Below are 27,825 nucleotides of genomic sequence, written 5' to 3'. Positions count from 1 at the left end.
AAACCAGGGGGTTCTAAAAACTCAGCATTACGGTTCTCAAAGCCAAGTGTAACTGGAATGCACGGGACACAGCATAAACAAGCCCCAAATGCAGGGCTCTGTGCAAACTCCGACCGAGGTCCCAAGCTGCAGGTCCAGGCCGTGCGGATCCAACACGGCAGGAGAACACCTGCTCCACCATGTGGAAGGCTGGGGTCAGACCCTGGGCCTCTCACCCCCAACGAGCAGGGCCTCAGGGAGCCGCAGTGTCCGTATTGTGCTTGGAGCGGGAAACAGAGGCAGGGCAGACGCCCTGTGCAGTGGAGACCTGCAACACTCCCCAGTGTGAGCAGCAAAGCCCTCCGCCAGCTCCAGCTCAAATCTGGTCCATTTCCTGTCCCGCAACACCCTCTGAGGGGAGAGTGGAGGTCTGCAAAGACACAGCTGTCTCCATTTTTGTACAGTTCCGGAGGCCAAGATCAAGCTCCAGAGTCACACTGAGCAAGGTGAACCTCAGCTCCTCCCTCAAGCTTCCACCGCCTTGTCTGTGACATGGGAACGATGAAGGGCTGTCACCGGGATTAAAGCTGGCGGGGCCGGAAACCCGCTGGCTGAGCACCTGGCCCTCACCAAAGGTACAAAGTGCGTAATAACCATCGTGGGGACGAGGACACGTCTCGGGGCCCCCTGGTGCCACCCCCCCACCCCCGCCCCACAGCTCCAGCCCGACGGAGAGACCAGCTAATGGACCTACGCCTGTCGTCACTCCCTCCTCAACCTGAAGCCCTGCTAGAGCTGGGGCCCGCCGCTGCCATACCTGTCCAGTAGTTTCTGGGAAACAGTGCAATTTTGCAAGATCAGCTCTGTCCAGATTTTCAAACATGTCTCTAGTCAACAGAGCCCTCCCCTTTAAGTGCCAGGTCCTCCTGAAAGCACCCCTCACTCCACAGCTCCACTCAGTAGGAGTCCATTTCATGTCTGGGCTCTTAGGACAACAGCCTGGGTGGATTCCGCCCGCCTCTCTCAGATCGGCCTGCCTCTTGCTCCAGGCCACCGTCACCTCCCAACCGTGTGTGGTCCCCACTTCGATACCCCTCTCTCCAGCTCCTCCATCCCAGCCCCTCCTGCCCAGGTAGGGTGCCGGTCAGCGGGGAGGGGGCCCACACCCTCTGCCAGCTGAAGTCCTCTCACCTCACCCATCCCCCCACCACCTCGCTAGTGGTTTGGGACACACAGGTTTTCACAAGACCATGCAGGCTATGGTACATGCTGCCTACTCTCCCAGAATCCAAGGATCTCTTCTGCCTCAAGTCTCCCAGCTCACGGACTCGTAGCTCCAAGAATCACAAAGTCGGACAGAAAGCCCCAGGCTGGCCTCCCAGCCCCCCACTACTTACCAGCTCTGCCGCACGGGAACGAGAGCAGCCACCTCGTGGGGCGGTCACGAAGACGGAGCAAGACTGCGCACACAGCAGCATCTTCTAGCACAATCGCGATCACTCACAGCCACCACGATGAGGACCCGGTCAGGCCCTGCTTCCCGCCTCCCACCTGCCCTCCCTGAGCCCCACCGCCTCCTCCCCGACCATTGCCCCCACTGCAAGGCCCTTGTCAACCCCGCCCGGACACTCAGCCACTAGAGGCCACCCTGGCAGACGGGCCCAGCTGCGCAAACATCCACCAAATGAGAGGCTGGGCCACCCACACCCCCCCACCGCCCCTCCCACCTCTGAGGGGCGCGCAGACCGCCAGGAGCTGCCGGGGTCCTCTCACCTGAGGTCTTTCAGCCGCGTGCAGTGTCTCAGCATGTCCGAGAGGGCGGACATGTAGACCACCTTCCCCATCATGCCCAGGTTGGCCAGTGAGAGGGACTGCAGCTGCTGGCACTGCAGGCCGATGCTGAGCAGCCCGGAGCCCGTCAGGATGCTGGGCAGCTGCGCCAGCGTCAGGTGCCGCAGGAAGGCCAGCTGCCCGATGGCGGCCACCTCCGAGTCCCCAACGCTCTGAGCCCGGCTGCAGGGCGGGAGGGAGTTGCGGATGGCGGGCTCATTGCGCGGCATGGCGGAGGAGAAGTTGGACCCGATCAGCTCAAGGCGCTCCAGAAAGGGCACGCTCTTCAGCAGGGACCAGAACACGGAGGACGGCTGGGGGCCCGCCTGGCCCGGGAAGGGGCCGGGACCGGACGGCACGCCGATGCGCACCTTCTTGCCGAAGCCGCGGGGCACGGCGTGCATGGCGGGCTGGGCGGGAGCGCGGTCGGCCCGCGGTGCCGAGTCGGCGACGGAGCAGACAGGCAGGGACAGGGAGCGCAGGTGGCGCAGTCGGGCCAGCAGCTGGCAGAGGTGGCGGCCCGGGCCCTCGGAGCTGTGGTGGTGGGCGGCCGAGAGGTTGAGGTGGCGCAGGTTGCGGCAGGATGCCACCAGCGTCTCCAGGATGCTGCTGTCGATATCGTCCTCCGCCTTGCGGAGCAGGGAGTCCGGCGACAGGCAGTGGACGCAGCCGCTGAGGTTGAGGCTCGCCAGGCTGCGCAGCTCCTTCCCGCCGTCGATGACGCGCTGGATCAAGTGGCCGCCAGACAGGGCGCAGCGGCTGAAGCTGAAGTAGAAGGGGTTGTTGAACCTCAAGTGCTGCAGCAGGGACGAGCCGTTGAGCCAGGACCGAGGCAGCTGCAGGGCGTCCAGCGCCACGTTGCGGGCCATGGAGTCCAGCAGGTTCTTGGTGGCCCCGCTCTCAGCGAAGCTGCCGGGCACGGAGATGAGGAAGGCGTGCAGGTTCTCAGGTGTGCGGTCGCTGAGCACGGCCAGGTAGAGCCGCACCACCTCCTGGTTGATGTAGCCGGGCGCCAAGCGCGCGTAGAAGACTCGTAGGTTCTGGTAGTGCGGCACGTTGCTCTGGCCCACCATCAGCTGGCCTGACAGGACGGCACCCTCGCGCGTGCGGTCCAGGATCTCGAAGTAGAGCAGCAGCTTCTCCAGGCTGGTGCAGCAGGGCACGACGCCATAAGACGGCGTGTAAAGCGTCTGCTTGAGCTCCCGCACACGGCTCAGCGTGGCCTTGCACTCGCCGCTCAGCTGGCCGGCGTCGAAGCCGGGGCTCACGTCGATGGCCAGGGAGCGCAGCTGCTGCAGGGCCGAGAGCATCTTGGAGAGGCGCAGGGAGGTCAGGTGGCAGCCCGAGAGGTTCACCTTCACCAGGCTGCGGCAGCGGGCCACATGCTCGATGGTGGCGCCCGACAGCCAGTAGCAGCCGGCCATGTCGAGCTGCTGGATCTCCCGGCCGATCTCCTTCACCAGCTGCTTCACCTTGTCCTCACTCGCCTGCAGGAAAGGCCCAGGGAAGGCCGGGGGGCGGTCAAGGAAGGAAAGGGGCCGAAGGCACCCAAGCGACTCCTTCTCCTTCGTTCTCGGGGCACACCCTCCCCCATCACAATAGGGGAGCCCTGAGGGGCCCCGCAGGGGCTCACTACTCTAGCGGAGGGGGGACACTGAAGGGGAGGACTGGCCCCTCCTTCCCCTCCCACATGCTCACCTCCCACAGTCCCCAGCTAGGCGGGAACCTAAACATGGTGCAGCTGCTGTGGAAAAGTGTGGTGGTTTCTCAAAAAGCTGACACGGAGTGACCACGGGCCCCGGGAATTCCCCTCCTAGGCGTGCGCCCGAGGGAATGGGAAAAAAAGGGACTCACTCCATGCTCCCCGATGTTCACAGCGGCACTAGTCACAGATGAAACAACCCAACGTGCACCAGTAGACGGATGGGTAAGCACAACGTGGTCTGCACATACAAGGAAAGACTACAAAGCCATGGAAGGAAGCGAAGCCCCAACACACGCCACAGGGGGTGAATCTTGACGTCGCACTAGGGGAAAGAAGCCAGTCCTAAAAGATCCCATGTTGTGTGATTCCCACTTACACAATTATCCAGAAGAGGAACACTCACAAGCAAAAAGCAGAACCGAGGTTACTAGGGCCTGGGCAAAAGGGAATAGGGAGGTACTGCTCTCGGGATCCAGACTTTCTGTTCAGGGCGATGGAAAAGTTCTAGGAACGCTGATGACGGTGGCACATCACCACAAATGGATGTACTGTACAACATACAGCAGCACGTACTTAAAATGGCAGAGATGGTAAATGTTATGTTACATGAGGTTTCCTGAATCACACAGTGGAATCGTGCCCTGGAAACCAGATGCATGTTCACATCATTAAATACTCCTCAAATACCTGCCGTGATCTGGTTAGGCAAGCCATGGTACATCTAGCGAGGGAACTCAGGGGCCAACAGCAGGACATCCCAGCCACCACCAAGGAGGCCTTCAACAGCACCTCTGCCTCGAGCACCCACACACGCGATGTTCGCGCATCTCGGTCACTTCTCTAAGGTAGACTCATGCACACACAGCCACGCAGGCATAGGACATGCACATCAGGGGTCCTGATACACGGTGCTGCAACATTGTGCTGGGGGTACCTGCCCCTCCCTCTCCAGCCAAGAACCCTCCCAGGCAGGGAGCCTGACCTTGGCTCTGGGGAGTCAGCTCAGCCTCCCTGCACACCCACACTCCCCCAGCACAAAGGAACACACCCCGCTCTCACGGAGGGAACCAAGCTCTGGAGGGGCCTCACCCAGGGTCCAAATGCACAGCTTCACCAAGGAATCCCTCCCATAGCCTCCTAAAATGTGGGTTCCAGTCAAGATCTTTATTGTTATCTTTAAGATACGTTGTCAGTTGACTTTTCCACAAAAGTTGCGAGGCAATCATAAAAAAGAATGAAATCTTGCCATTTCCAACAACGTGCATGGAGCTCAAGAGTATAATGTCAAGGGCAACAAGTCAGAGAAAAACAAATACTGTATAATTTCACTCATATGTGAATTTAAGAAACAAAAGGGCAAAGGTAAAGAAGAGGGAGAGACAAACCAAGGAACAGACTTAACTACAGAGAACAAAGTGATGGTGACCGAGGGGAGGTGGGCGGCGGGTAGTGGAGAAGAGGGGATGGGGACTGAGGAGTGCGCTCGTGCTGAGCACCAAACGATCTACACCCGAAATTAACGTAGCACTGTATGTTAGCTATACTGGAATTAAAATTTAATCACATCATAAAAAAATTCACAAGGCAATATTGAGGGAAGGACAACCTTAAGTGATGCTGGAACACTGAAGAGCCATATACAAAGGAAGGAGCCCTCGATCCTTACCTCACACCACATACAGAGACTAACACATCAGGGATGACACGCCTACCGTAAGAGCTAAAGCTATAAAACTTCTACAAGAGAAAGAAGCAGAAGATCTTCACAACCTCAGGTTTAATACTTTCCTTCAACAGATTACAAAAAACAAGAACTCAAAAAAAAAAAATCAACAAATTGGACATCAACTTAAACACTTATTCTCTTCAAAAGACACTGTTTAAAAAAAAGAAAAAGAAAGGCAAGCCACAGACTCCAAGAGAAAATACTCACAATACGGGTATCTGACAAAGGATCCAAAATACAAGAGGACTCCTAGAACTCCACAAGAAAAAGCCCTAGCAGTGACTTCTGGAAAGAAGATACACAAACAGCCCAGCCCTGGATGGAAACTGCATCCTGGGCACCCCAGCACCCTACCCAGGCCAGGAAAAAGCACGAGGCGACACCTGTCCCGCCCATCACAAGAGCAAACACTTAGAAGCCTGGCCTGGAGGGTATAAGGCAGCTGAAGGCCCACACACAGCTGCTGGGGGGTAAGATGCGGCCTCCCTGCACCACTGAGAAAGTTCCAGAACCTACTCCTGGGCCTCCACCAGCAAGTTCAGCTCCCTCCCAGCACAGCCTCCACCAGGCCCACATCCCCACTGCTGGGCAGCCTGCTACCAGCACCTCTCGGCCTCTAGCTTTCGTCACCTCAGGTGTCTCGGAGGCTGAGCGGGTCAGGACTCTGAGCGCCCGCCCGCTTTGTCACCAGCCACACGGCGCCCCACTGCCCGGCTAGTCCTTGGGTGGGCACGTGGGCTGTCCCCACCCCCGCGACCGCGCCTCACCTCGTAGTCCTTCTGCAGCAGCACGGTGTGGGTGAGGCTTTTGTCCAGGCACAGCGCCGCCAGCTTCCGGCAGGTGCGCCGAACGTTCAGAACCAGGTCTGTGCTGGGCACGTGGCTCAGGATGTGCAGCAGGATCTCGTCCGAGAAGCCGAGAAGGTGGGCGCCCGCCGCCATGGCGGCTGCTGCAGGGGGCACATCCTCATCGTTGGATGTGTCCTGCAAATAAAGACAACACCGGGGGCGCCTGGGTGGCTCAGTGGGTTGGAGCCGCTGCCTTCGGCTCGGGTCATGATCCCAGCGTCCTGGGATCGAGCCCCGCGTCGGGCTCTCTGCCCAGCGGGGAGCCTGCTTCCTCCCTTCTCTCTCTGCCTGCCTCTCTGCCTGCTTGTGATCTGTCTGTCAAATAAATAAATAAAATCTTTAAAAAAAAAAAATAAAGACAACACCGAATTCCCACAGGATCCCTGAGGGTGGCCTTCAGCCTGGCCTCCTTGGCCAAGGACAAATGCCAAGAGCAGCCCTCACCACAGTCTGTGGGAAAGAAGGTGCTTTTCCCAAAAAAATCTTAACTGCAGAGCAAGAAGCCAGGATATTCTTCAGAAGCCCCTTTCAGATCTGCCCACCAGGTCTCTCTTCAAAAGTAGGAGATTCAAAATGAAATTTCAATTCTTTTCCAAATTTAAGGACTTTTTCCTACTAAAGGGCTCCTATCAAGTCTGGCATGTTTCAGACTCAACTTACGACCATCGGCCAAGGCTGTCGGCTTGGGAAAGCTGCCATCCTCCCGCTGTCCCAGTGTCACTCTGGATTCTTAAAAATGCTTAGGTGGGAGAATTTTATCAAGAAACAGTAAGAACCGGGACGCCTGGGTGGCTCAATTGGTTGAGCGGCTGCCTTCGGCTCAGGTCATGATCCCAGCGACCTGGGATCGAGTCCCACATCAGGCTCCTTGCTTGGCAGGGAGCTTGCTTCACCCTCTGCCTCTGTCTGCCACTCTGTCTGCCACTCTGTCTGCCTGTGCTCGCTCTCGCGCGCTCTCTCTCTCTCTCTAATAAATAAATAAAATCTTAAAAAAAAAAAAAAGAAACAGTAAGAACCAGGGGTGACAACAGTGTCTTCACCTCTTGGGGTTGCTGTGATGGACACCCAGCCCTCAGCCAGCGGCGGGGGCAGCTCTTCCCAGCGCTGGGATTAAGGGCAAGAAAAGCCAGAGAATGAGACCATCAAGTCCTTATGAAGAAGAAACAGCACCTGCTGATGACGTTTTTCCATCTTCAGATCGGTACTAGCTAACAGGGAGCGCGCCATGGAGCCCCACCTTATCATACTTTCTGGCTAGGAACTTGTGTTGGTTTCTCCCGCGAGATGTGCCCACATTTCAGTCTGTTCTGGTAGCTATCTGCAAAAGGTTTTCTTCTCTAAGGCCGGCCTTCCGCCGCTCCCGGGTTGATATGTACAACTGAGAGGGAGGGGTTCCACCCCGGCTGGTAGGACGTGAAATCCCCAAATCAAGGACCAAGTAACTGGAGGCTCTGAGGGGAAGCCCATGGTGGGGAGGGACCCCTGTATCTTCCCAGCACGCCCCGGAAAGGGTCCAGCCCCCCCAAACCGTCCTGCGGGGGTGCCTGTCAGACCACTCCCAGGAGACGGCACCGGGATTATTTCTCCTGCCGTTTGCAGCGGTTCTGTCTACCAGCCCTCCTCCTCCGGCCTGACTTTTCTTCTGCACATATTTGCAAGGATGGAAGCTCTGAGGCCTGGAAAGCCCTGCTGCTGCCATGGCAACCGTGAACCCCGGGGCAGGAGAGCTGCTGCGCACGCCCCACGCAGCCTCCAGGGGTTTCCCAGGCACTCGGACTGCGGCACCCCTCTACTCGGTCCTGACGAGCTCCAGGCCTGCCAAGCCCTCCCCAGGCCTGGGAGAGGGTCTCCACAGATACGTCCCCCCGTCTAACAGTGCTGGCCCTGCCCACGTTCCCTTCTCTGCAAGAGGCAGCCCTCCCTCCTCCCCTTTCCATCTGAGGTGGCTTTAGTCCTGTCTCTCTACTCCATCTGCGACGGCCCCCAAGTCCAAGTGCTCGGGGGTGCCGTATTCTGGGGCTACCGTTCTCAACCATTAGTGACTTTCCTTAGCTCAGTGCTTCCCAGAGCCAGTCGTGGGGATCAGAGCCCCAGACCCCACCCCAGACCCAGGGACTCCATCTGTGGGGAGAGGCTCCAACCAGAAGGGTCTTTATCAGGCAAAGCTGGGGGGAGGGGTGGGCAAGGAGAGGGCTTGGGGACAGAGGGAGGGACGGCTTGAATCCACGGAGCAGCCTGAGGCAAACCCGTCCTCATCTCCTATCTGCAGGCTTATCAAAGTAAGAAGGCCTTCTCAGAGCAATGAGAACAGGGGGCAGAACACTGTCAGAAGCTCCAGCTTCACAGAACGTCACTAATACTGAATTTCTCTTAAAACCTACCCAGAAGTTACAGGGGCACCTGCCTGACTCAGACAGTAGAGCGTGGGACTCCTGATCTCAGGGTTGTGAGTTCGAGCCCCAAGCCCCACACTGGGCATGGAGCTCACATTTAGGAAAAAAAAAGGGGGGGGGCAGGAACTCAGTTCCAGCCCCATCAGTCCAGTCTCAGCACACCCCACAAGGTGATTTTCCCCACATTCCGTGCTCCCAAATGCAGGCACTTGGGAGCAGCTAGCTGCCCCTGGTCTCCAAAGGCCGATCCTGGGAGGTGGCTGCCAGGTTTGCAATAGTCAAGTCTTTTGCCTGGAACCCAGGCTTTCCAAGCCAAGGAACTGTGGTTTCTAAGTCCACACACACATCTTTTCCCCAGGAAAGCCAGAAGCTCCACAGAGGCCAAGAGCAAACAAGGAATGGTCCCTGGGAAGGAATGAAACAAAACCTGTAGCCCGAAGAATACGCCCAATTCCACACACACACCCGTATAGGACCGCCCCCGCTTCCCTCCGCCTCTCGGAACCACGTGTTTTCAGCCTTGGCGGAACTAAGGCAGACCCACTCTCCATCTCAAAACCATTAGATAAGGAGCACATGACCTCCACCTTTGGGTCGTGAGTTCAAGCCCCACACTGGGCGCAGAGCTTACTTAAAAAAAAAAAAAAAAAAATTAGGTAAGTAGCCTGAGTAGCCTTTGGCTGGGCTTGACCAGCTGAAACTACCCTTCGCGCCACAAGAAAAGGGCTGCTGGGGTTTCCTGAAAGATCCAGGACAGGCATCCCCCATGGTCTGCGGAAATCAGTCCAGGGATGAGGACGGACAGGTGGTCTTTCTCAGGTGCCTCTGGGAACCATATGTTTAGAACCAGATCATGACCACTTACAGGTTTGAAGCATAAGGATTAAAAAGAGTTTAATGCACTTTTCAGAAGGTAACATCTCACAATTCTTTTTTAAGAACTGAAAGATAGAAAGAGGAAAAATTAGGTACTAAAACTTCAGTATCTGCCAAAAAAAAATCCCCCCTCCCAGATGTTTACCCGTCAGGCACCCAAAGAAACCACAGAATTCACAAACCAACTGATGAGGTGTCTGGAATGATGTAAATGAGCCAAAGGGAGAGACAGAGATGAAACAAGATTGGTCACGTGTTAACTGTGAAAACTGGGCATTGGTTGGGGAGAGGGGGGCGAGGGGGGACAATCTGGCTGGCTGGCAGTGGAGCATGTGACTCTTGATGTCAGGGTTCTAAGTTCAAGCCCCATGTTTGGCGTAATGCTTACTTAAAAAAACAAACAAAAAGAATAAACATTAAATGGAAAAGAAATGTTTCTTAAATAACTGGGCAGTGGGTACAACAGAAAGGCTCATCACAGCGCACTTTCATAATGTGAAATTGTTGTATGTAACAGATTTGGCATTATAAAATACAGGGTCAGTCAGAAGAGGAGCACAACTGTATGGGTTTCCGCCCCACACTGCCCAGTTCCTAGGTCTCTGCTTCTCCAGGTGGCAATTTCTGGAACATGCCCGCCCTCCCTCATGCCTCCAAGCCTTCCCACAAGCTGTTCCCTCCACCAGACATGCCACCACACAGGAAAACTGCTACTTTCAAAACTTGGGGTCAAAGGCTCAAACACAATGAAGCCCTCCCAGCATCAGCCAGACAGGCTTAACTCACCCTCACCCTGCCCCTCCCCTGCTGTACCAGGTACCCGCCTCCCGCTCCAGCCTCATTTGTCACGGTTTGCCTGCTTGCTTATCTCCTCCCTAGGCCAAGACCGGCTTTGGAACAGGGATCACTTTGTAATTTCCAAGAAAAAGAAGCACTGAACCAGATGAGTCAACAGATCGCTGCTTCAGAATCGTTTGAAGCACTACGAGAAACTCCGGGAGTAATCCTGAGCGTCCACGTGTTAAAGCCAGTAATGACTTTCAAACTAAGACCACCTCATTCTGGAATGCTGTAATGGGGAGAGTTGCACAACCCTGCAAATATATTTTTTAAAACTGCTTTGGGCACCTGACTGGCTCAGTCAATGGAGCCTCCAACTCTTGATCTCAGGGTTGTGAGTTTAAGCCTCACACTGGGCATAAAGCTTACTTTAAACACACACACACTTTAAAACTGAATTTTGGGGGGCGCCTGGGTGGCTCAGTGGGTTAAGCCTCTGCCTTCGGCTCGGGTCATGATCCCAGGGTCCTGGGATCGAGCTCCGCATCGGGCTCTCTGCTCAGCGGGAAGCCTGCTTCCTCCTCTCTCTCTGCCTGCCTCTCTGCCTACTTGTAATCTCTATCAAATAAATAAATAAAATCTTTTTAAAAAAAAAACTGAATTTTGGGGCGCCTGGGTGGCTCAGTCGTTGGGTGTCTACCTTCAGGTCAGGTCATGATCCCAGAGTTCTGGGATCAAGCCCTGCATCGGGCTCCTTGCTCGATGAAAAGCCTGCTTTCCCTCTCCCAGGCGCCCTGCTCGTGTTCCTGCTCTCGCTGTCTCTCTCTGTCAAATTAAAAAAAAAAAATCTTTAAAAAAAAAAAACACACAAGAACGGTGAATTTCATGGCGTGCAAGCTATATATCAATAAATAATAAATACAACACCCCAGAAGGGACCTTGATCTCCACATCCAGGGTAGAACAAGACGTCCACGAAGTAATAAGAGGCCTCATTGGCCAGGTCACTCATATGTGTCAAGGAACAGAGGCCCCTTTGTGCCAGGACCCCATAAGAACAAAGTACCAGTGCCCCCAGCTCCCGCAAGTACACACTTGTAATTTGCTAACACAGCCAGGCTACTCCATAACTATTCCTTAAAGAGCTGTGTCTTTCTGACCCTTCAATCCCACCACCAGTCTGCGGGTGTGTCCCACACCCTCCCCCTCAATCTAGGGGCCACTTCTAAGCCAAACTCACTTCGAATAAAAAGGAACTGTCAGCAACCTCAGCCCCAAACATTTCGAAGAAAACGCTTGACCCTCTGACTCCTGTTCCCCAGAGCACAGGTAAGGCCCTAAAACAGTGCACTCAAAGGTCCAAGTCCCAGATGATAAACAGACACACAGGTAGCCACAAGTACACATAAAGATAGGCAGGAAGCAACAAATGAAAAGATACTAATCAAAGTCCAGATCCCACATACCCTGGTCTGCAGATAAAATACCTTGCACCACATTACAGGGACTCAGTCCCAGACTGGTGGAGCATGGAGGAAAGGAATTCCGGGGTAAGCCAAAAGTCTCCCAGGTAAATGGCTTTTCCTCCATTAGCCCCCAAGTCACACAACAAGCAGGCGCAGAGAAAAGTGGGCTGAAACTGAGCATTCAGAGATAGAGGATGGGGTGCAGAGTGGACACGAAGATGAACGTCTCATAGCTCCAGGGGCTGAGCCCACGTGCAGGGGCATGGGAAAATGGCTTGCGAGGCCTACAGCAGCATGGAACTCTGGGGCGCAGAGGCGGGGAAGAACTCTGGCGGTCACGACTGCGGGGCTGCGAAAGGGATGGAAAACCCAAGACGGAAAGAGCTTGTGACTTCGCAACAGGGTGAGGGCCTGAGGGGCGGGACGACGCAAGGATGGGGCAAAGGGCAAGGCCAGGTTAAGGATGGGAAGGAACCGGCGAGGCCGAGGCCGAGGCCAAGGCCAGGGTCGGGTCAGGAAGGACCAAACCCGGCCGACGCCAGGCTCGGGGCGGAAAGGGGCAAGCGCGACCGGGGTTGGGGTCGAAGTCAAGGTGGGAAGCAGTGGGCTGGGTCGCGGTCCGGACGGGAAGGATGGAGCGGGTCAGGGGACTGGATGGAAAGGACGCAAAGGGGACCGGGGTGGGATGGGAAGGCCCGAGCGGAGCCAAGGCCGCGGGGCAGGAAGGAGAGCGGAGAGAGGCGCCGGCCGTACCTCTCCGGAGCTGGCCATGTCGAAGGCGGGCGGGGCCGCGGCCGCCGGAGCCGCAGCCCCAGGGCCTCCCCCGGGCCCGCCAGGGATGCTCAAAGCCGGCGCGTCCGCGGCTCCACAGAGACCCTGGTAGGGGGCGGGGCCTCCCCCACTTCCGGCGCCTGCTGTACGCAGTTCCGCTCGCCAGCCGGCGTGCCATGCGCGGCCGCCATGTTGGGTGCGGCGCTGCTGCTTGGGGCCTTGCTAGGGCGCGGGGTGAGCTCAGGAGCACCGGGTCAGGCGCCGCTGCCTCCGCCGCACCCTCTCTGACCTGCTCCTTGCCTGCTTCTTTCCAGCCACACTAGTCTCCCCTGGCCGGCCCAGCACTCTGCTGCTTCCGGGCTTTGGCATTTACGTCCCCGTGCCTGCAAGTGTGCAGAAACCACATGTCGGCCCACCCGGCAGCAAACGGCATCACCTCCTCCCTGCCGTCCACACCCACCCCTAAACTTACCCCTTATCTTGTATTTTTCTCCATAGCTCTACGCACTGTCTGACCTACTGTGTCCTTTTCTTTTTTCTTTTTTTTTTTTCTCTTTTGTTTGTTGTTTGGTGGTTCCCTCCCTGCACTCAGCGGCGGGATTGCGGGAACCTGGGGATGCTCCCTGACATGTCATCGGCACCGAATAAATGCTTGCTGGGTAGATGAACGTGTGAATGATGTGCGCTCACCCGTAACGCTTTGCATGTAAAAACCATTTATGAAGAAAAATCCGTGGGGAACACTGTGGGGTGACCCTGAGCGTGTATAGGTTTCTTGCAGCTGATGGGACAAAGTACCGCAACCTGGGGGATCTTAAACCACAGAAATGTATTCTCTCAGTTGTGGAGGCCCGAAGTAGGAAGTGAAGATGTCGACTGGGCCGTGCTCCAACTGCTGGAAGCATGTCTTCTGGCTCTTCCTAGCTTTGGGTGGTGGCCAGCATCCTTGGAGGCTCTTGGCTTTCAGGGGCATTACTCCCAAGTTCTGCCTCTGTCTTTGCAGGGCCATCTTCCTTTATGTGTGTGTGTGCGCCCAAGGCCATGTATCCTTTCTTATAAAGACACCACACGACCTTAACTAGGGACCTATGCAAAGAGCTTGTTTCCAAATAAGGCCGTATTCTGAGGTTCTGGGCGGACAGGAATCTTTGGGGGACACTTATACAACCTAGTACTTCAGGTTTCATATACTCTCCCCCAGGCCTCATTTACCTCCCACCCCACTGGGTTGAGCCTGTTCCTATCAAGAGAACTTTGATGAGCTCCTTCTTGTGGGTGGACCGTCCTGGGGGCAGACACAGTCCTTGCCTCAAAGAGTTTGTGGTATAGTCCGCAGTTAAATACACAACTTCAGGCAGAACTATGACCTGGGCAGTCATCAGGAGTTTCCGAGGCCGACGCTTCTCCTCCCGTCCTAACTCCTGACCCATTCCTCCTTTTCCCCTACAATCTGTAATCAGGTATGTTTTTCATTGTGGTGGAGGTGTTTACTTTCTGTCCCCCGGGGTAGAGGCCACTGTTAAGCAAACAGGCCTGAGCAGTGGAATGTAGAAAGGGCCCACAGCGACCCCCTGGGCTGAATGCAGACAGGCCCATCACATGACCCACCTCAGACTATCCACAGGCCCTAACTCTCCAATGGTCTACTTACAACCGGGCACAGTTACCAAAAAAGGGAAAAGGCCCTACGTCGCCATTCCTCCTCACCTTCCCCCTTTAAAAACAGCCCCCACCCACTGCCTCCTGGCGGATGGTCTCTGCTTTGCCGTCTTGCCTGCCACTCCCTTGCGGGTGTATTCAATAAACTTCTGTCTCCTGTGTTCTGCCTCAGGTGAATTCTTTCCCCGCCCATGCCACCGGCTTCCATGCGATCTTGGCCCCACATCTGGAGGCCCCCATCCGATCAGGAGAGACGCCACGTTTAGACACCGCACCCCTCCACTAGAACAGAGCTTGACAATAACAGACCCTCGATAAACCACTGTCAACTGAATGATGACCCGGGCTGAGCCCCGTAAGGGTCCGACACAGAGGAGCGATTCACAAACTCTAACCTACTGGGAGTCCCGCATTTCCCAGGCGCTGAGTTGTGAGGAGCAATCTAGTGGAAACCACCGAGTGTGGGCTCCAGGCAACTGAGGTGGGGAGTCGGTTCCAATACCTCGCTGTGCTGACCTACTCAGGGGTGGTTTCCAGGTTTGGGGGACACTTTGTCACAGCACTCTCAGTGACTCCTGCTCCCAGAGCCCACCTCTGCGGTGCTGGCTAGCCTGAGCTCCCGGCTATGAGTTCCCCAAAATACCTGGAGTGGAGGCTGGGAAGGATGCAGGGAAGGTGGTGATCTCTGTTACCTCCGCCCCCCCCCCCCCGCCCCGCCGCCAGGGCTGAATGAGAAGCAAAACTGGGACCGGAGCCGCACTGTCTCTACTGCAGAGACCTCATCCCACCCCACCAGAACAGTTTTTAAAGGAGCCATACCTTCCCTAAGCTCCTCCCACTGCAGCGAGAATGACCTTTTATTTTATTTTTAAAGATTTTATTTATTTACAAAAGAGGGAGAGAGATCACAAGTGGGGGTGTGGGGGAGAAGGAGAGGGAGACGGGGACTTTCCCCTGAGCACAGAGCCCAACGTGAGGCTCCACGCGGGGCTCGATTCCAGGACCCTCGAGATCATGACCTGAGCTGAAGTCAGATGCTTAACCGACTGAGGCCTCGAGGTGCTCCCAGAATGACCTTTTAAAGCTGTCCGCGTAGAGGTGAAGTGACTTTCACAGAGGAAACCAGCACACACATGTTTATTGCAGCTTTATTCATAATTTCCAAAACTTGGAAACAACCACGATGGCCTTTGGTAAGTGATGGATACGTTAAACCATAGTCCATGAAGACAATGGAATTTTTTTTTTTTTAGATTTTATTTTTAAACAATCTCTATGCCCAACATGGGGCTCAAACCCATAAACCCCAGATCAACAGTCGCACGCTCCACTGACTGAGCCAGCCAGGCGCCCCCAGACAGTGGAAAATTACTCAGCACTAAAAATAAGTATCTATCAAACCATGAAAAGACATGGAGGAAACTTAAGTGCATGTTACTGAGTGAAAGAAGCCAATCTGAAAGTTCTGCATATGGGATGCTTCCAACTATGCATTTTGGAGAAGGCAGAACTCTGGAGAGACACAAAGAATCGGTGCTTTCCAGGAGTCAGGGAAGGGGACAGATGACCAGCTGGGGCACAGAGGATTTTAGGCAGTGAAACTACTCTGTATGATATTACCATGATGGGTGCATGTCCAAACCCATGCAGTGAAAACACCAAACCCGAGGGTACCAGGGTGCTCAGTCGATTAAGTGCCCAACTCCTGAATTCAGCTCAGGTCTTGATCTCAGGGTCGTGAGTTCAAGCCCGGCATTGGACTCCAGTGTGGACCCTGCTTTAAAAAATTAATAAATGAGGGGCGCCTGGGTGGCTCAGTGGGTTAAAGCCTCTGCCTTCGGCTCAGGTCATGGTCTCAGGGTCCTGGGATCGAGCCCCGAATCGGGCTCTCTGCTCAGCAGGGAGCCTGCTCCCTCCTCTCCCTCTGTCTTCCTCTCTGACTACTTGTAATCTCTATCAAATAAATAAATAAAATCTTTTTTAAAAATTAATAAATGAAAGCACCAAAAACACCAAACCCATACAGTGTAAGCACCAGGAGCGAACTCTAACATAAACTATGGATTCTGGGTGACGATGATGTGTCGGTGTAGGTTTCATCAGTGGTAACAAACACATCACTCTGGTGGGGGACGCTGATGGTGGGGGAGACTGTGCACATGGGGGGCAGGGGGCACATGTGAAATCTCTGTACCTTCTTCTCAATTTCACTGTGAACCTAAAACTGCTCTAAAAATTAAACACTATTGGGGTGCCTGGTGGCTCAGTGGGTTGGGCCTCTGCCTTTGGCTCAGGTTGTGATCGAGGTCCTGGGATCAAGCCCCACGTCGGGCTCTCTGCTCAGCGGGGAGCCTGCTTACCCCACCCCTGCCTGCCTCTCTGCCTACTTGTGAGTCAAATAAATAAATAAAATCTTTAAAAAAAAAACCTTTAAAAATTAAAGACTATTAATATTTTTTGTACTGAGTATAGTTGACACACAGTGTTCCGTTAGTTTCAGGTGTAAAAAAAACTCTCCATTTTTTTGTAGTATTTTATTTTTAAGTAATCTCTACATCCAGTGTGGGGCTTGAACTTACAACCCCGAGATGGAGAGTCGTATGCTCTACCCACTGAGCCGGCCAAGCGCTCCTGAATTCTTCATTTTAATCAGCTTAAATGGCCGTGTGCGGCCAGTGGCCCCTATGGGACAGGACCATAAGGTCCGTGAAGGCAAAGAGAAGTTGAGTGAGATTCAGATAGAGGTTGAACGATCAATGGCTGAGTGAAGAAGCACGGAGCACTTGGCAGGGGTTTCTGGATGGTTTCAGCCCCTGTGCCTTGGGTGATTCCAGGCCACCGGCATATCTGAGCTGTGTTAACCTCCGAGCCCGTTTCCCCACAAGGAAGATGACGGCCCTGTGACCGTGAACCTCCCCGGGGCCTCACCACGTGGATCCAGATACAGGTCCATCTGTATTTATTCATTTCCGCCCCCCCCCGTTTTTATGGAGGTGCCATTTGCTGGGTTTCAATGCAGATGTGCACCTGCGACCCCCTCCCACCGGCCGACATCATGACACCTATGTCCCTCTGTGGTCCCCAACCTCCCTCGCACGCAGCCTCTGCTCTTCCTCCTGGTCACAAGCAGCCATTGTGCCTTCGCTTGGTGGCCTGACACTGTTTCCCCCGTTACACTGGGTCCCTCATGCGGGCAGGAAGCACATCTGCTTTCTTCTCCGCTGCTCCCCCAGTTCCTGGCACGATGCCCGGGACAAAGAGCGGTTGGCTAGAGGAAGGAAGGAGGGAGGGAAGAAAGGAAGGAGGAAGGGAAAGCAGGCCCGGCATACACTGGGCCCTTAATCAATGCTTGTGAAAGGAGTGAGTGACTCGAGGTGGAAGCTTCCAGCAGAGCCCAGGGCTTATCACCGCCCCTGAACGGGATCCAGAGAACTAGAACTGGCCCCAGGGGAAGGGGTGGGGGGACTTCTGTTTCAGCCCCTGCTGCCTGGGCCTCTAAGACAGAAGAGTCCCACGCACGCTGCTCTCCCACCTCCTCCAGGACCGGCGCCCAGCTACATAGAGGTCAGAGTGGTAGCCCAGGGCCCCTGAGGGAATGGGACTGGCTCCAGAGCCCACGCCACACACCAGCTGTCGTGTTTTGTGTACTGAACTAGGAAAACCTGCCAAGGAGAGCCCCAGGGTCAGTCACAAGCTCCTGTTTGGTTTGGAACATCTTAGAACAGTCCCCTTACCCCGACGGAGCCGCTTTGCATGGAGTACAATTACTTGCGTCCCTCCCAACCTGTCTCAAGCCCGTGGGACTCTAAGGCACATCCCGCCCACATGAGGGTCTCTGCTGTCTTCTGTGAGGTGGGAGCCAGTGGGCCACCAGATTCCCCAGAGCCACAGGGCACCCAGAAGGGAGCAGCAGAAAGCTGGAGGAGCCCTGGGTCCATGGAGGGAGGGGCAGGCCCCCTCCAGGCCTCAAATCTGGACTTGGGGTTCGATTCTGGGCCTTTCCCTTCCTCTGGGGATACAAGAGCAAGGGCATCCTGCATGGCTGTCCTCCATTCTACGCCCCCCAACCCCGTCACAGCTTCTAGTAGACCCAAGGCAAGCCAGCCTTGGGAGCACTGCATTAGAAAATCAGAAACTGACCCCCAGCACCAGGGAGACTCTGCCGTCCCCCCACCCCCCCGCAAGGAGCCCAGCCCCCACAGATCCTTGGAAACCACAACAGTACACAGCCACCTGCCACAAGGCAGAACCCGGACCCAGGGCGGGGAAGCCCCACCGCCGTTAACCAGACCATTCTCTGCAGAACTGACACAGAACTGACACACCCCACCCCTGGCCCTGGCCAGCACTGGGGAGCTGCCCTACATCCCATCGTCAAGGTCCTTCCTTGGCTGTGTGGGAACTAGAGGCAAGGTGGCAGTCAAGGCGGGACTCCACCCTGAGCCTGAGTCTGCACCAGGCCCATCAAGAAAGATGACAACAGCAAAGACAGGAGGTCTGGCCTAGGACCACCTACCTGATTCCCCGACCCCACAGCCCAGGCCTCCCACTTTCCCAAAGCACCTGACCTCAGAACTTGGGTGAGAAATGGGGTTATGTAGCAGGCAGGTAAAGGGCCAGGGCCCTTAATTCCCTCTACCCATCTCCCACCCCACGATTGGTTCAGTGTCAGGGTTCAACACACCTCAAACCCCCTTCCCTTTGAGGTAGGGACAGCTTGGTCCCCACTCCCACCCCTCTTCCCAACACCCCCAAGAAGCCACATGTCCTCTCTTTAAGGTGTGCACACTTTATTGAACTGGTCTTGTCAGTGTACAGGGAAGCCCCTGGCTGCCTCGTGCCTCAACCCCACTCCCAAGGGGACCAAAAAGCCTTCATGAATCTTGAATTGGAGGGGACAAAAAAGGGGGAAGCCATGATGGCAGACCATTCAAAATAAAACAAAAATAACAGGTATTAAGGCGAAGATTAAAAAAAAATTTGGACTACATAATTTACACAAAAGCAATTTTATCACCCTCCCGTGTGGACTCGGGCGAGGACTGCCCCTTCTCAGAGAGAAATGAGAGTGGCTTTTGGGAAGGCAAGGGACTTCCTGTAACAATGCATCTCACGATATTTGGAATGACTATTAAAAAAAAAAAAAACAAAACAATGTACAATCAAAGTCCTCGGCCACATTGTAGAACTTTGGGGATGCTCGCTCCAACCAACTGCTGTCACCTTCACCGTTCCAGTTTTTAAATCCTGAGTCAAGCGCCAAAAAAAAAAAAGAAAAGAAAAAAAAAAAGGAAAAAAAAAACTGAAAAAATTTTTAAAACAAAAAACAATAATAAAAAAAAAACCAAACAAATAAAGCCATGCCAATCTCATGTCGTTTTCTGCGCAAGTTAGGTTTTGTCAAGAAAGGGTGTAACGCAACTAAAGTAACAGTCCGCCTAGAAGCATTTGCGGTGGACGATGGAGGGGCCGGACTCGTCGTACTCCTGCTTGCTGATCCACATCTGCTGGAAGGTGGACAGCGAGGCCAGGATGGAACCCCCGATCCACACGGAGTACTTGCGCTCAGGGGGGGCGATGATCTGGGGGAGGAGGGGGACAAGTCAGCAGGAGGATCCTGGGCACCATAGCCCTGAAAGAGGGGCACACCCACAGGAGCCCCCCCACCCCCACCCCCACCCCCCACCCAACGGGGCCCAGGCCAGCCAAGTGCCCACCTTGATCTTCATCGTGCTGGGCGCCAGGGCGGTAATCTCCTTCTGCATCCTGTCGGCAATGCCCGGGTACATGGTGGTCCCTCCGGACAGCACCGTGTTGGCGTACAGGTCCTTGCGGATGTCGACGTCACACTTCATGATGGAGTTGAAGGTAGTTTCGTGGATGCCGCAGGATTCCATGCCTGAAAGGAAACACACCAGACTTGGCTTCCGGGAGTGCCCACGAGGATGACCCTCTGAGGCAAAGGGCAAGAAAGGCAGGCGGGGCTCACTTACCCAGGAAGGAAGGCTGGAAGAGCGCCTCTGGGCAGCGGAACCGCTCATTGCCGATGGTGATGACCTGCCCATCGGGCAGCTCATAGCTCTTCTCCAGGGAAGAGCTGGAGGCCGCAGTGGCCATCTCCTGCTCGAAGTCCAGGGCCACATAACACAGCTTCTCCTTGATGTCACGCACGATTTCCCGCTCGGCAGTGGTGGTGAAGCTGTAGCCACGCTCCGTAAGGATCTTCATGAGGTAGTCCGTCAGGTCCCGGCCAGCCAGGTCCAGACGCAGGATGGCGTGGGGCAGGGCGTACCCCTCGTAGATGGGCACAGTGTGGGTGACCCCGTCTCCGGAGTCCATCACGATGCCAGTGGTGCGGCCAGAGGCATACAGGGACAGCACAGCCTGGATGGCCACGTACATGGCTGGGGTGTTGAAGGTCTCGAACATTATCTGTAGGGAGAGGAAACCAGGTGATGCCCAGGAAACCACCACAAGGGCGTCAGGCTAGACTAGAGACATGCAGAAAAGTGCAAGGAACACAGCTCAATGTGCTGGGGATCCCGGGATGGGGATTCACTTCAACCTACTGTGCACCTACTGAATACACACTCCAAGGCCACTCGACACCAGCCTCATTGGCTTGGTCACACCAGCCAGTGTTAGTAGTACCTACAACCCATAGCATTTTATAACCTCAAATGCCTAATCAGAAAGGCAAACACAAGAAAGAATCCATCTGGGGAAAAAGCGAATAGAACCTGCAGAGTTCCAAAGGAGACTCAGGTCAGAGAAGAAAGTCCTAGGAGAATGGCAGAAGAAAGAACACGTGAGACAGGGCGTGGCACAGAAAGGCAAGAAAGGATGGGGTGGCCGCCCACGGAAGGCCAGTGGGCCACTGACCTGGGTCATCTTCTCACGGTTGGCCTTGGGGTTCAGGGGGGCCTCGGTCAGCAGCACGGGGTGCTCCTCAGGGGCCACACGCAGCTCATTGTAGAAGGTGTGGTGCCAGATCTTCTCCATGTCGTCCCAGTTGGTGACGATACCGTGCTCGATGGGGTACTTCAGGGTCAGGATGCCCCTCTTGCTCTGGGCCTCGTCCCCCACATAGGAGTCCTTCTGGCCCATGCCCACCATCACACCCTGCGGAGGGAGGGGCGAGGCGCCCTGAGCACGGGCCCGGAGGCACCGACCGCCACCCCGAAAGCCAAAGACCAAAGGCCCTACCCCGCGAGGGACCCTGCTCTCCGGGAGAAGAGCCGCCACCTACGCCCCCCACCCAGATCAGAGCCAAGGCCGCCGCCCTACCTGGTGCCGTGGGCGCCCCACGATGGAAGGGAAGACGGCCCGGGGGGCGTCGTCGCCTGCGAAGCCGGCTTTGCACATGCCGGAGCCGTTGTCGACCACAAGCGCAGCGATATCGTCATCCATGGCGAACTGCGGGGGGAGTTGGGCCCTGAGCCGGGGGTCGGGTGGGGTCGCCCCCGCCCAGCCCACTTCCGGCGCGCCGCGGCCTCAAGCCGCCAGGGGGCGCCGGCGCGCGCCCACATTGGGGACAAAGGCGGCCGGGCCGGCAGCGTTATTACCATAAAAGGCAAACGCTGGTTGGAGGCGGCCCGGCGGTGCGCGGCAGGAAGCCAGGCCCCCGCCCCCTCCCCACCCGGGGCTGACTCCGCCCCCGCCTCGTTCAAAAAAGCGCCGGCTGGACTGGCGCGCGGCGGCCACGCCCGCGGGAGCCGGCGGCGCGGGGAGGAAGTGCGCGCAGGCGCCCTCGCACCGCGGCGACCCCACCCCTTCCGGCCGGCCGCACCGCCCTCACCCCGGCCGCGGCTCCCGGCCCGAGCGCGCACGCGCACGCGCAGCCCTGGCCCCAGCCCCCACCCGGCCGGCGGACCTGCCGCGCCCACCCACCCACCCTACCACCCAGCCAACCGAGCCAGCAAGCAGCCGGCTCGGACAAAGACCCGCGGCCGCCTCAGCCCAGATCGCACCATGCCGTGGGCGCGCAGTGCGAGCGCAGTCCCGGCGCGGGCGAGGGGGGAGCGCGAGCCCCACTGCCCGTCCCCGACGGCTCTCTCCCAGCGCCGAGGCCAGAGGCCAGAGGCCGAGAGGCCAGCCGGCCGGCCGCCCGCCCGCCCGGAGGAGGCGCCGCGGGGCCGCAGCGAGCCCCAGCCGGCCCGGGAACTTACCTGGGGGTGGTGTAAACCGGCGACGGCAGCGGCGGAGCGGCGAGGGCGAGGGGCCTATGCTCGCGGGGTGGACGCGGTCTCGGCGGTGGCTGCGCGTCGCGCCGCCGGGTTTTATAGGGCGCCGACGCGGCCGCTCGAGCCATAAAAGGCAACTTTCGGAACGGCGCGCGCTGATTGGCCCCGCGCCGCTCACTCACCGGCCTCGCCGCACAGTGCAGCATTTTTTTACCCCCTCTCCCCTCCTTTTGCAAAAAAAAAAAAAAAGAGAGAGAGAGAGAACGAGCCGGGCTGGGAGAGAGCGAGAGCGAGATTGAGGAAGAGGAGGAGGGAGAGAGTTTTGGTGTTGGCAGCCCTTGGGTGCTGGGCCAGTGGGCCGCCGCCCCTCCGGGCAATGCCTGATCTGGCCCCTCTCCTGTTCTCCACCCCGGGACCCCCTGCGTCACATGAGCAGTGAGCGCCCCGGTGGCAACGGTCAGCATGGATGCGAGGGTCCCCGGTTTCTGTGGGTGCATGCTTAAGGAGCAGTTGCAAGGGAAGCATTGGTCCACAATAACTCCACTGCCTGGAAAGCCTGGATTGGGGACCGGGGTGGGGGGGGCTTCGGCTGGGGGTGCTTAGCTTGCTAAGTGAGGGGCATTACTACTCAGACACCTGGGGCTGAGGGGTATGGTGTACTGAGGGGGAATCAGGGGGCTTGTGGCCACTTAACAGGGTTCTCAGGCCCTAGAGGCAGGACAGGCATCTGGAGCAAGTGGCTGGAAGTTCCCCGTGAAGAGGGCTCCAAGCCTCCCCAGCTGCAGGCCTGCACAGAGGTGGGCTCTGTAGAGCAGAGAAACTGTTCCCATGGAACCGAGAGCTGCCTGGTCACACCCAGCGGATCCCGGCCTAAGCCCTTAGCCCATGAGCCAGGCAGCTGCTGGGCGAAGGCAGGCAGGACTGCTCAGCACAGCTCTGGGACCTGGGGCGCACCATCCATCGTCTGTCTGTCATGCGCAGCTGCAGCTGAACTTCTGTCCTGGACCATCTGGAGCCTGCCAAGGACCCTTAATGCCCCAGAGATGAGTTAGCTTGAGGGGGTGTGGGGTGGCACAGACAGTAGCCAAAGACCCGCTGTCATCAGAGGAGACCCTCTCCTTGTCACCCTTTCCTGCCCTGGGTCTGTCCACCAAACATTGGGCAAGATCTGGGTATCTGGGAGTGTTCTGGGTGGTTCCCTGCTCTGAGAGCGGCCAGTCTGGCAGGCAGAGCTGGTACCCAGATGGTGACCATGGGTGGCCAAAGATGATTGGTGTGTGGCCGACAGAAGCCCCGGGGGACCACAAAGGGACGTCTAGTTCAGCCTAGAGGACCGTGCACCTTCTTGGAGGTGGTGGCAGGAAGCTGAATTTTCACACAGAAAACGGGAAGGGTGGTCTTGGTAGGGGCGCAGGCCTGTAACCACTGGGGTCTGTCTCTGGGCATCCCAGGGCTTTGCCGCACGTAGTAGGGCGTCATAAGCTGTGTGTGTGGAAACCAGTGACCCCTCTGTCCATATATGGATGTACAGTCTCGTCCTGCCCACCACGGGTGGCTGGTAGCAGGGCACTCTGGAGTTGCAGAGGCCACAGCTGGGTGGGAGGGGTGACCATGCCCCAGTGCATAGCAGAATCCTCAGGCTCAGAGCCCCACACCAGCACCCCTAGATCACTGCCAAGAGATTTGCTGCCTGCTGCTCTCCCATCTCGGCTCCAGGCTTGGGGGAATGTTCCCCGCCTGTCCACTCCCTGCCTCCCGGGGACTGCCCTATCCCTGGCCTTGTATCTCTCAGTCGCGGGCATCTGGCCAGCCAGCTGCCCTGGGGCCTGCCAGCCCTGCAATTCGGGGGCTGGGGAGCGACCCTCTTTTTGCCTGCGGGTGAGGGCTGCTTGTGGCTGCTCCCTGAGCCTGGAGGGGTGCTGGGCAGGCTGGGACTATGGCCGCGGGGCCGGGGACGGGAGGCCCTAGGTGCTGCCACCTCAAATCTTCTCCAGCAGGGATGGGCTAAGGGGCAGGGGCACCAGCCCAACATAACCTCAGACTGGAACACTACCGGCCCTAGGCCTACAGCAGCCATTTCCTGGAGCTCTCCTAGGCATCCCTCAAGGCCCATCTCGGAAGACCCCTCTGTGGGGGAGCCCTTTGGCATCTGTACCCTATACCGCCCTCCCACTTAAGACCTTCACAGCTTGGCCTCCCCCTCCAGCCTGGGGGCCCCGGCACCCACCTCCTCCCACGGCACCCTCCCGGGGGCCCTGTGCTGGTGAGTGAACAAGTGTCTCCCAGGGTATCCTCAGCTCTCGGAAAGGACACTGGGAAGACAGAGGATTGGGAGGGGGGCTGGGCCGCAAGCCTAGGGGGAGGGGCGGAGAAAAAGAGGAAGTGGAGCCTGTGGGAGGAAGGGGGAGGAGACGAGCGGGAGAGGAAGTGAACAGGTTCTTCGCTTGGGAACTTTGCCCTTTGCAGGGAGATTTCCGAGCTGTCACCCAGCCCGCACACGGGCCCCCGAGCCTTAGCCTGGCTCACCCTATGGCACTTCACCTGCTTTCTGGGGCTTTTTTTCCCATGTGGTTCCCCCCACCCTGCAAGGCGTCCAAGCAGGGGACACTTAACAGTCCTCCCCAAGGACGACTCCTCTCTACAGAAACTTGACATGTGGCTTCTGGACTATTGGCTCCAGGACGGTGGAGAGGCCGCACCGAGCAGGTGCTCTGTGAAGGCTCACGGATGAATGAAGGCACGGAACACTCTAGCAAACATACACGTCCTTTTTACATATGAGGAAACTGAGGCAGGACTGGAGTCCAACACGAAGGACACTGCCCCTCCCTGGTAAAGTGTCCCCTGGAGTGTGCCCAGGGACTGGGTCCAAAGGCTGTTCCAGAGTTTGAGTTCTTGGGTCCCACTTCCCTCCTCAGTGCTTATCTCCTGGGGTCCAGAAAGAATAGCCACCAGCCTATGGTCACACAGCCATGGCTCCTGAGGCCCAAGCCTGCAGTCTGTGCCACCTTTTCCCCCTGCCGTCCTCCCCTGCTCCCAGGACATTCTCAAAAGGAGATTCTGGACCTCAGGATTTCTGAGGGACTGGGCTTGGGTATCCTGTGCCCCCTGCCCAACTTTTCCTATGCCTCCGGGCCAACTCGTTGGGATGCCCCCTCCAGGAAGCCTGCTGTGATTTCCTCCTTCCGCTATCAACCCAGCTGGGATCCCATAGCAAGGGCACAGCCAGCAGCCAAACCTCTGGGATCACGCTGCTCTCGCGTCCAACGCACCAGCACCAACCAGCCAGGCGCGCTTCCAGAGTGGAACGGCACCAGGCACTGTTTTCAGCAACACCCTGCAGAAAGCAGGTGTGATCCCGGAGACAGACCTTAAATGAGAGAGTGAAAGAGAACTCGCTCTGCCACCTACGAAAGAAAGCAGCAGGTTTCCTCAGGAAGGAGGGAGCTCCTTAAAGGGCAGTCAGAGACACCCCCCTGCACCCCCCCACCCCCGCAGGAGCCAAGCAACCAGCTGAGGGGGGCCCCCCTCGGAGGAGGCAGGAAGGCTGGGCTGGGCCCTGTGTGCTCTCCTGGGCAGCAGCCAGGGCCTCAGTCCCCACCCAGGCCTGGCCTCTGGCCAGTGTCTCCCAGGGCCTCAGCCAGCCCCAGGCTACCCTGCTCACCGAAAGTTATCCCCCCCAAGGGGGATCCCCACCCTGGAGAAACTGGGAACTTCTGATACTTCTTGGGAGAGTTTTTAAAAATCCTTAAAAACTACCCGTCTCTCTTCCTGTGCCCCGGGGCACTCCAAGAAACGTCTGGCCCTCCTGGGAAGTTCCCAGCCTTGCTTACTTGAACTTGATTGAATTTTCAGAAATAGAAAACAAGGTTCCCTGGGCTCCCCCACCCCTTCTACATGCACCAGCTGAGACCATTCTTCTTGGCCCAGACCAGCTTCTGGGAGGGCTTGCTGTCCCCATTCCGCAGAGCAGAACCCCAGGTGACCCAGACAGACCCCGAGTGCTGACAGGGAGCCGGACCCTGGGACCCTCCCAGGCAAACCGGGGCAGGGAGGCGGCGGGGAGGCTGAGGCATCCCGGCCTCCCCCGCAGTTGTCCTGGCAGGGTCTCGAAGCCCACTCATCACCACAACTCGCCTGGAGCAGCTGGTGACTTGCCTAAAGCCACCCAGATGCCAAGGTGGCCTTTGGACACCAGGTCCTTTCATTCTGCAGACCAGGGCCTGAGAAGCCAGGCGACACAGGCTGGATCAAGCCTGGTGGGGTCAGCGGCAAGTTCAAGGCTTGGTGGGGTTCCAGAGGCTACCTGCTGGGCGGGGGGGGGGGTGCCTGGGGTGTGGGCAGACACACCCAGCGGGAATCACAGGGCCAGGAGGTACCACACACACTGTGCCCCTTGGGCCTCTGTCCCTGATTTGTAAAAGAAGGCAGGGGGGCAGCTGGCCCGCAGGGTGCCCCGAGCGGTCAGTGACATGGGGTCTGCAGTCCCAGCTCCGGGGCCAAGCCCCCAGAGATCTGGTCAGAGGCTCAACCCCTTCTCCCTGCCCCAGGGGCCCAGAATGCCCTCCTGGAGGGCCCGAGGAAGTGAAAGGGGAACGTAGAAGGGGGAAGGAGGTGTTGGAAAGTGCGGGCGGGCGGGGCGGGCTGACTCAGAGGCCAGGCTCACACACCTCAGGGCTAAGCCTGGCCTCCCCGGTCCCCGAGAGTCCCTGAGGGCCTGCTCTGACCAGGGTTGAGCCTGAGTCACCACCCAGAAATCTCACCTCACCCCTGCCAGCCCAGCCGGAATCTCCCCATTTCTCAGACTCACAAACTGAGACCAGCGGCCACGGGGCTTGGTCTTGCAGTTCACCGCGACCACCACGCTGCCTCGCTGGTGGGCAGTGGCCAAGCCTGGGTCTGTGGCTGTGCTCAGCGCCCCTGCCTGGCCGTGGGGCACCCCCACAGGGCTCCGCGCGGGGCACTCCATGGCTGGCACTGCTCCTCCAGCCGCGGGGCCTGGGGCCTGTCCAAGTGGAAACCCGAGATCGGTCATAGCCACAGTAGCTGCGTCACCAGCCCCTGCCCAGCCAGAAATCTCGGCTGCTGCTGGGCTTGCCAGCAACCTGAGCCGGCTCTGTGGCTGGGCTTCCTGATGGCTCCCCTTGCTTGGCCCTGTGCCGACTGCTGGGGACACGGGGGTGTGGGGGGGATCCCTGGCCTGCCCTGTCCCCTGGGGATGTGGTCCTGATTGGATGAGGTTGGTCCTGGTCTAACCCAGAGAAGGGACAGAAGTCCTGGGCTTTGGTTGGACGGATCGGGCAGAGAAGAGGTTCCCCCAGTGGACTGACCTCCTTTGGGGACCAGTGGCAGCAGCCAGGGCCCTCCTTCCCCTCAATTCCAGGGTCCCGAGAGAATCATTTGGCCTATCTAAGGACGTCGCCTGGACTGCTGAGACCCCCAGCATGGGGGATGACAGTGGGGAGGGGGGCTGGCACCAGGTATGCTCACAGCTGTGACCTAGGATGTGTGGTGAGGAAGTTGCAGGGTCAGTCCGGGCCGTGGTAAGATTCAGGGATAAACCCACGGCGCCCGGGGCTAGACGGGCACATGCAATCCCCTCTTAACGA

At 57.4% G+C, this 27,825-nt stretch overlaps 2 protein-coding genes across 3 annotated transcripts in view; both read right to left on the bottom strand.

The window, feature by feature from the left end:
* The window catches only part of FBXL18 (F-box and leucine rich repeat protein 18), a 41,146-nt gene extending 28,672 nt beyond the window's left edge, over positions 1-12,474 (bottom strand). Inside the window, exons 1-3 of one of the 2 annotated variants that reach the window (XM_080829830.1) lie at positions 12,357-12,474; positions 6,008-6,223; positions 1,753-3,296 (exon numbers count right to left, since the gene is read on the bottom strand). In XM_080829830.1, the coding sequence (XP_080685956.1) occupies positions 1,753-3,296; positions 6,008-6,223; positions 12,357-12,374 (1,778 nt within the window). In that variant the 5' untranslated portion in view covers positions 12,375-12,474. Of the gene's footprint in view, positions 1-1,752; positions 3,297-6,007; positions 6,224-9,539; positions 9,568-12,356 lie in introns of those variants that run through there. The other variant, XM_080829831.1, reaches the window with a different exon arrangement.
* Positions 12,475-18,806: 6,332 nt separating this feature from the next.
* Positions 18,807-22,420, bottom strand: ACTB (actin beta). The gene is made up of 6 exons (XM_080830601.1): positions 22,202-22,420; positions 21,321-21,449; positions 20,916-21,155; positions 20,027-20,465; positions 19,751-19,932; positions 18,807-19,615 (listed from the first exon to the last, which is right to left on the bottom strand). The coding sequence occupies exons 2-6, from the start codon at positions 21,441-21,443 to the stop codon at positions 19,472-19,474; spliced, it is 1,128 nt and encodes a 375-aa protein (XP_080686727.1). The 5' UTR covers positions 21,444-21,449; positions 22,202-22,420; the 3' UTR covers positions 18,807-19,471.
* Positions 22,421-27,825: the final 5,405 nt, after the last annotated feature.

This window comes from Martes martes, assembly GCF_963455335.1.
Source record: "Martes martes genome assembly, chromosome: 18".
In the NCBI taxonomy this organism is placed as follows: domain Eukaryota; kingdom Metazoa; phylum Chordata; class Mammalia; order Carnivora; family Mustelidae; genus Martes; species Martes martes.
This window is presented reverse-complemented; position numbering and strand designations above follow the sequence as displayed.

Bases quoted from the DNA above. Each gene is read 5' to 3' on its own strand.
- ACTB (XM_080830601.1), bottom strand. From the start codon at position 21,443: ATGGATGACGATATCGCTGCGCTTGTGGTCGACAACGGCTCCGGCATG. The intron at 21,156-21,320 runs GTAGGGCGGCGG...CTCCCTCCGCAG, and splicing joins TGGGGCGCCCACGGCACCAG to GGTGTGATGGTGGGCATGGG. The intron at 19,933-20,026 runs GTAAGTGAGCCC...GTTTCCTTTCAG, and splicing joins CTTCCAGCCTTCCTTCCTGG to GCATGGAATCCTGCGGCATC.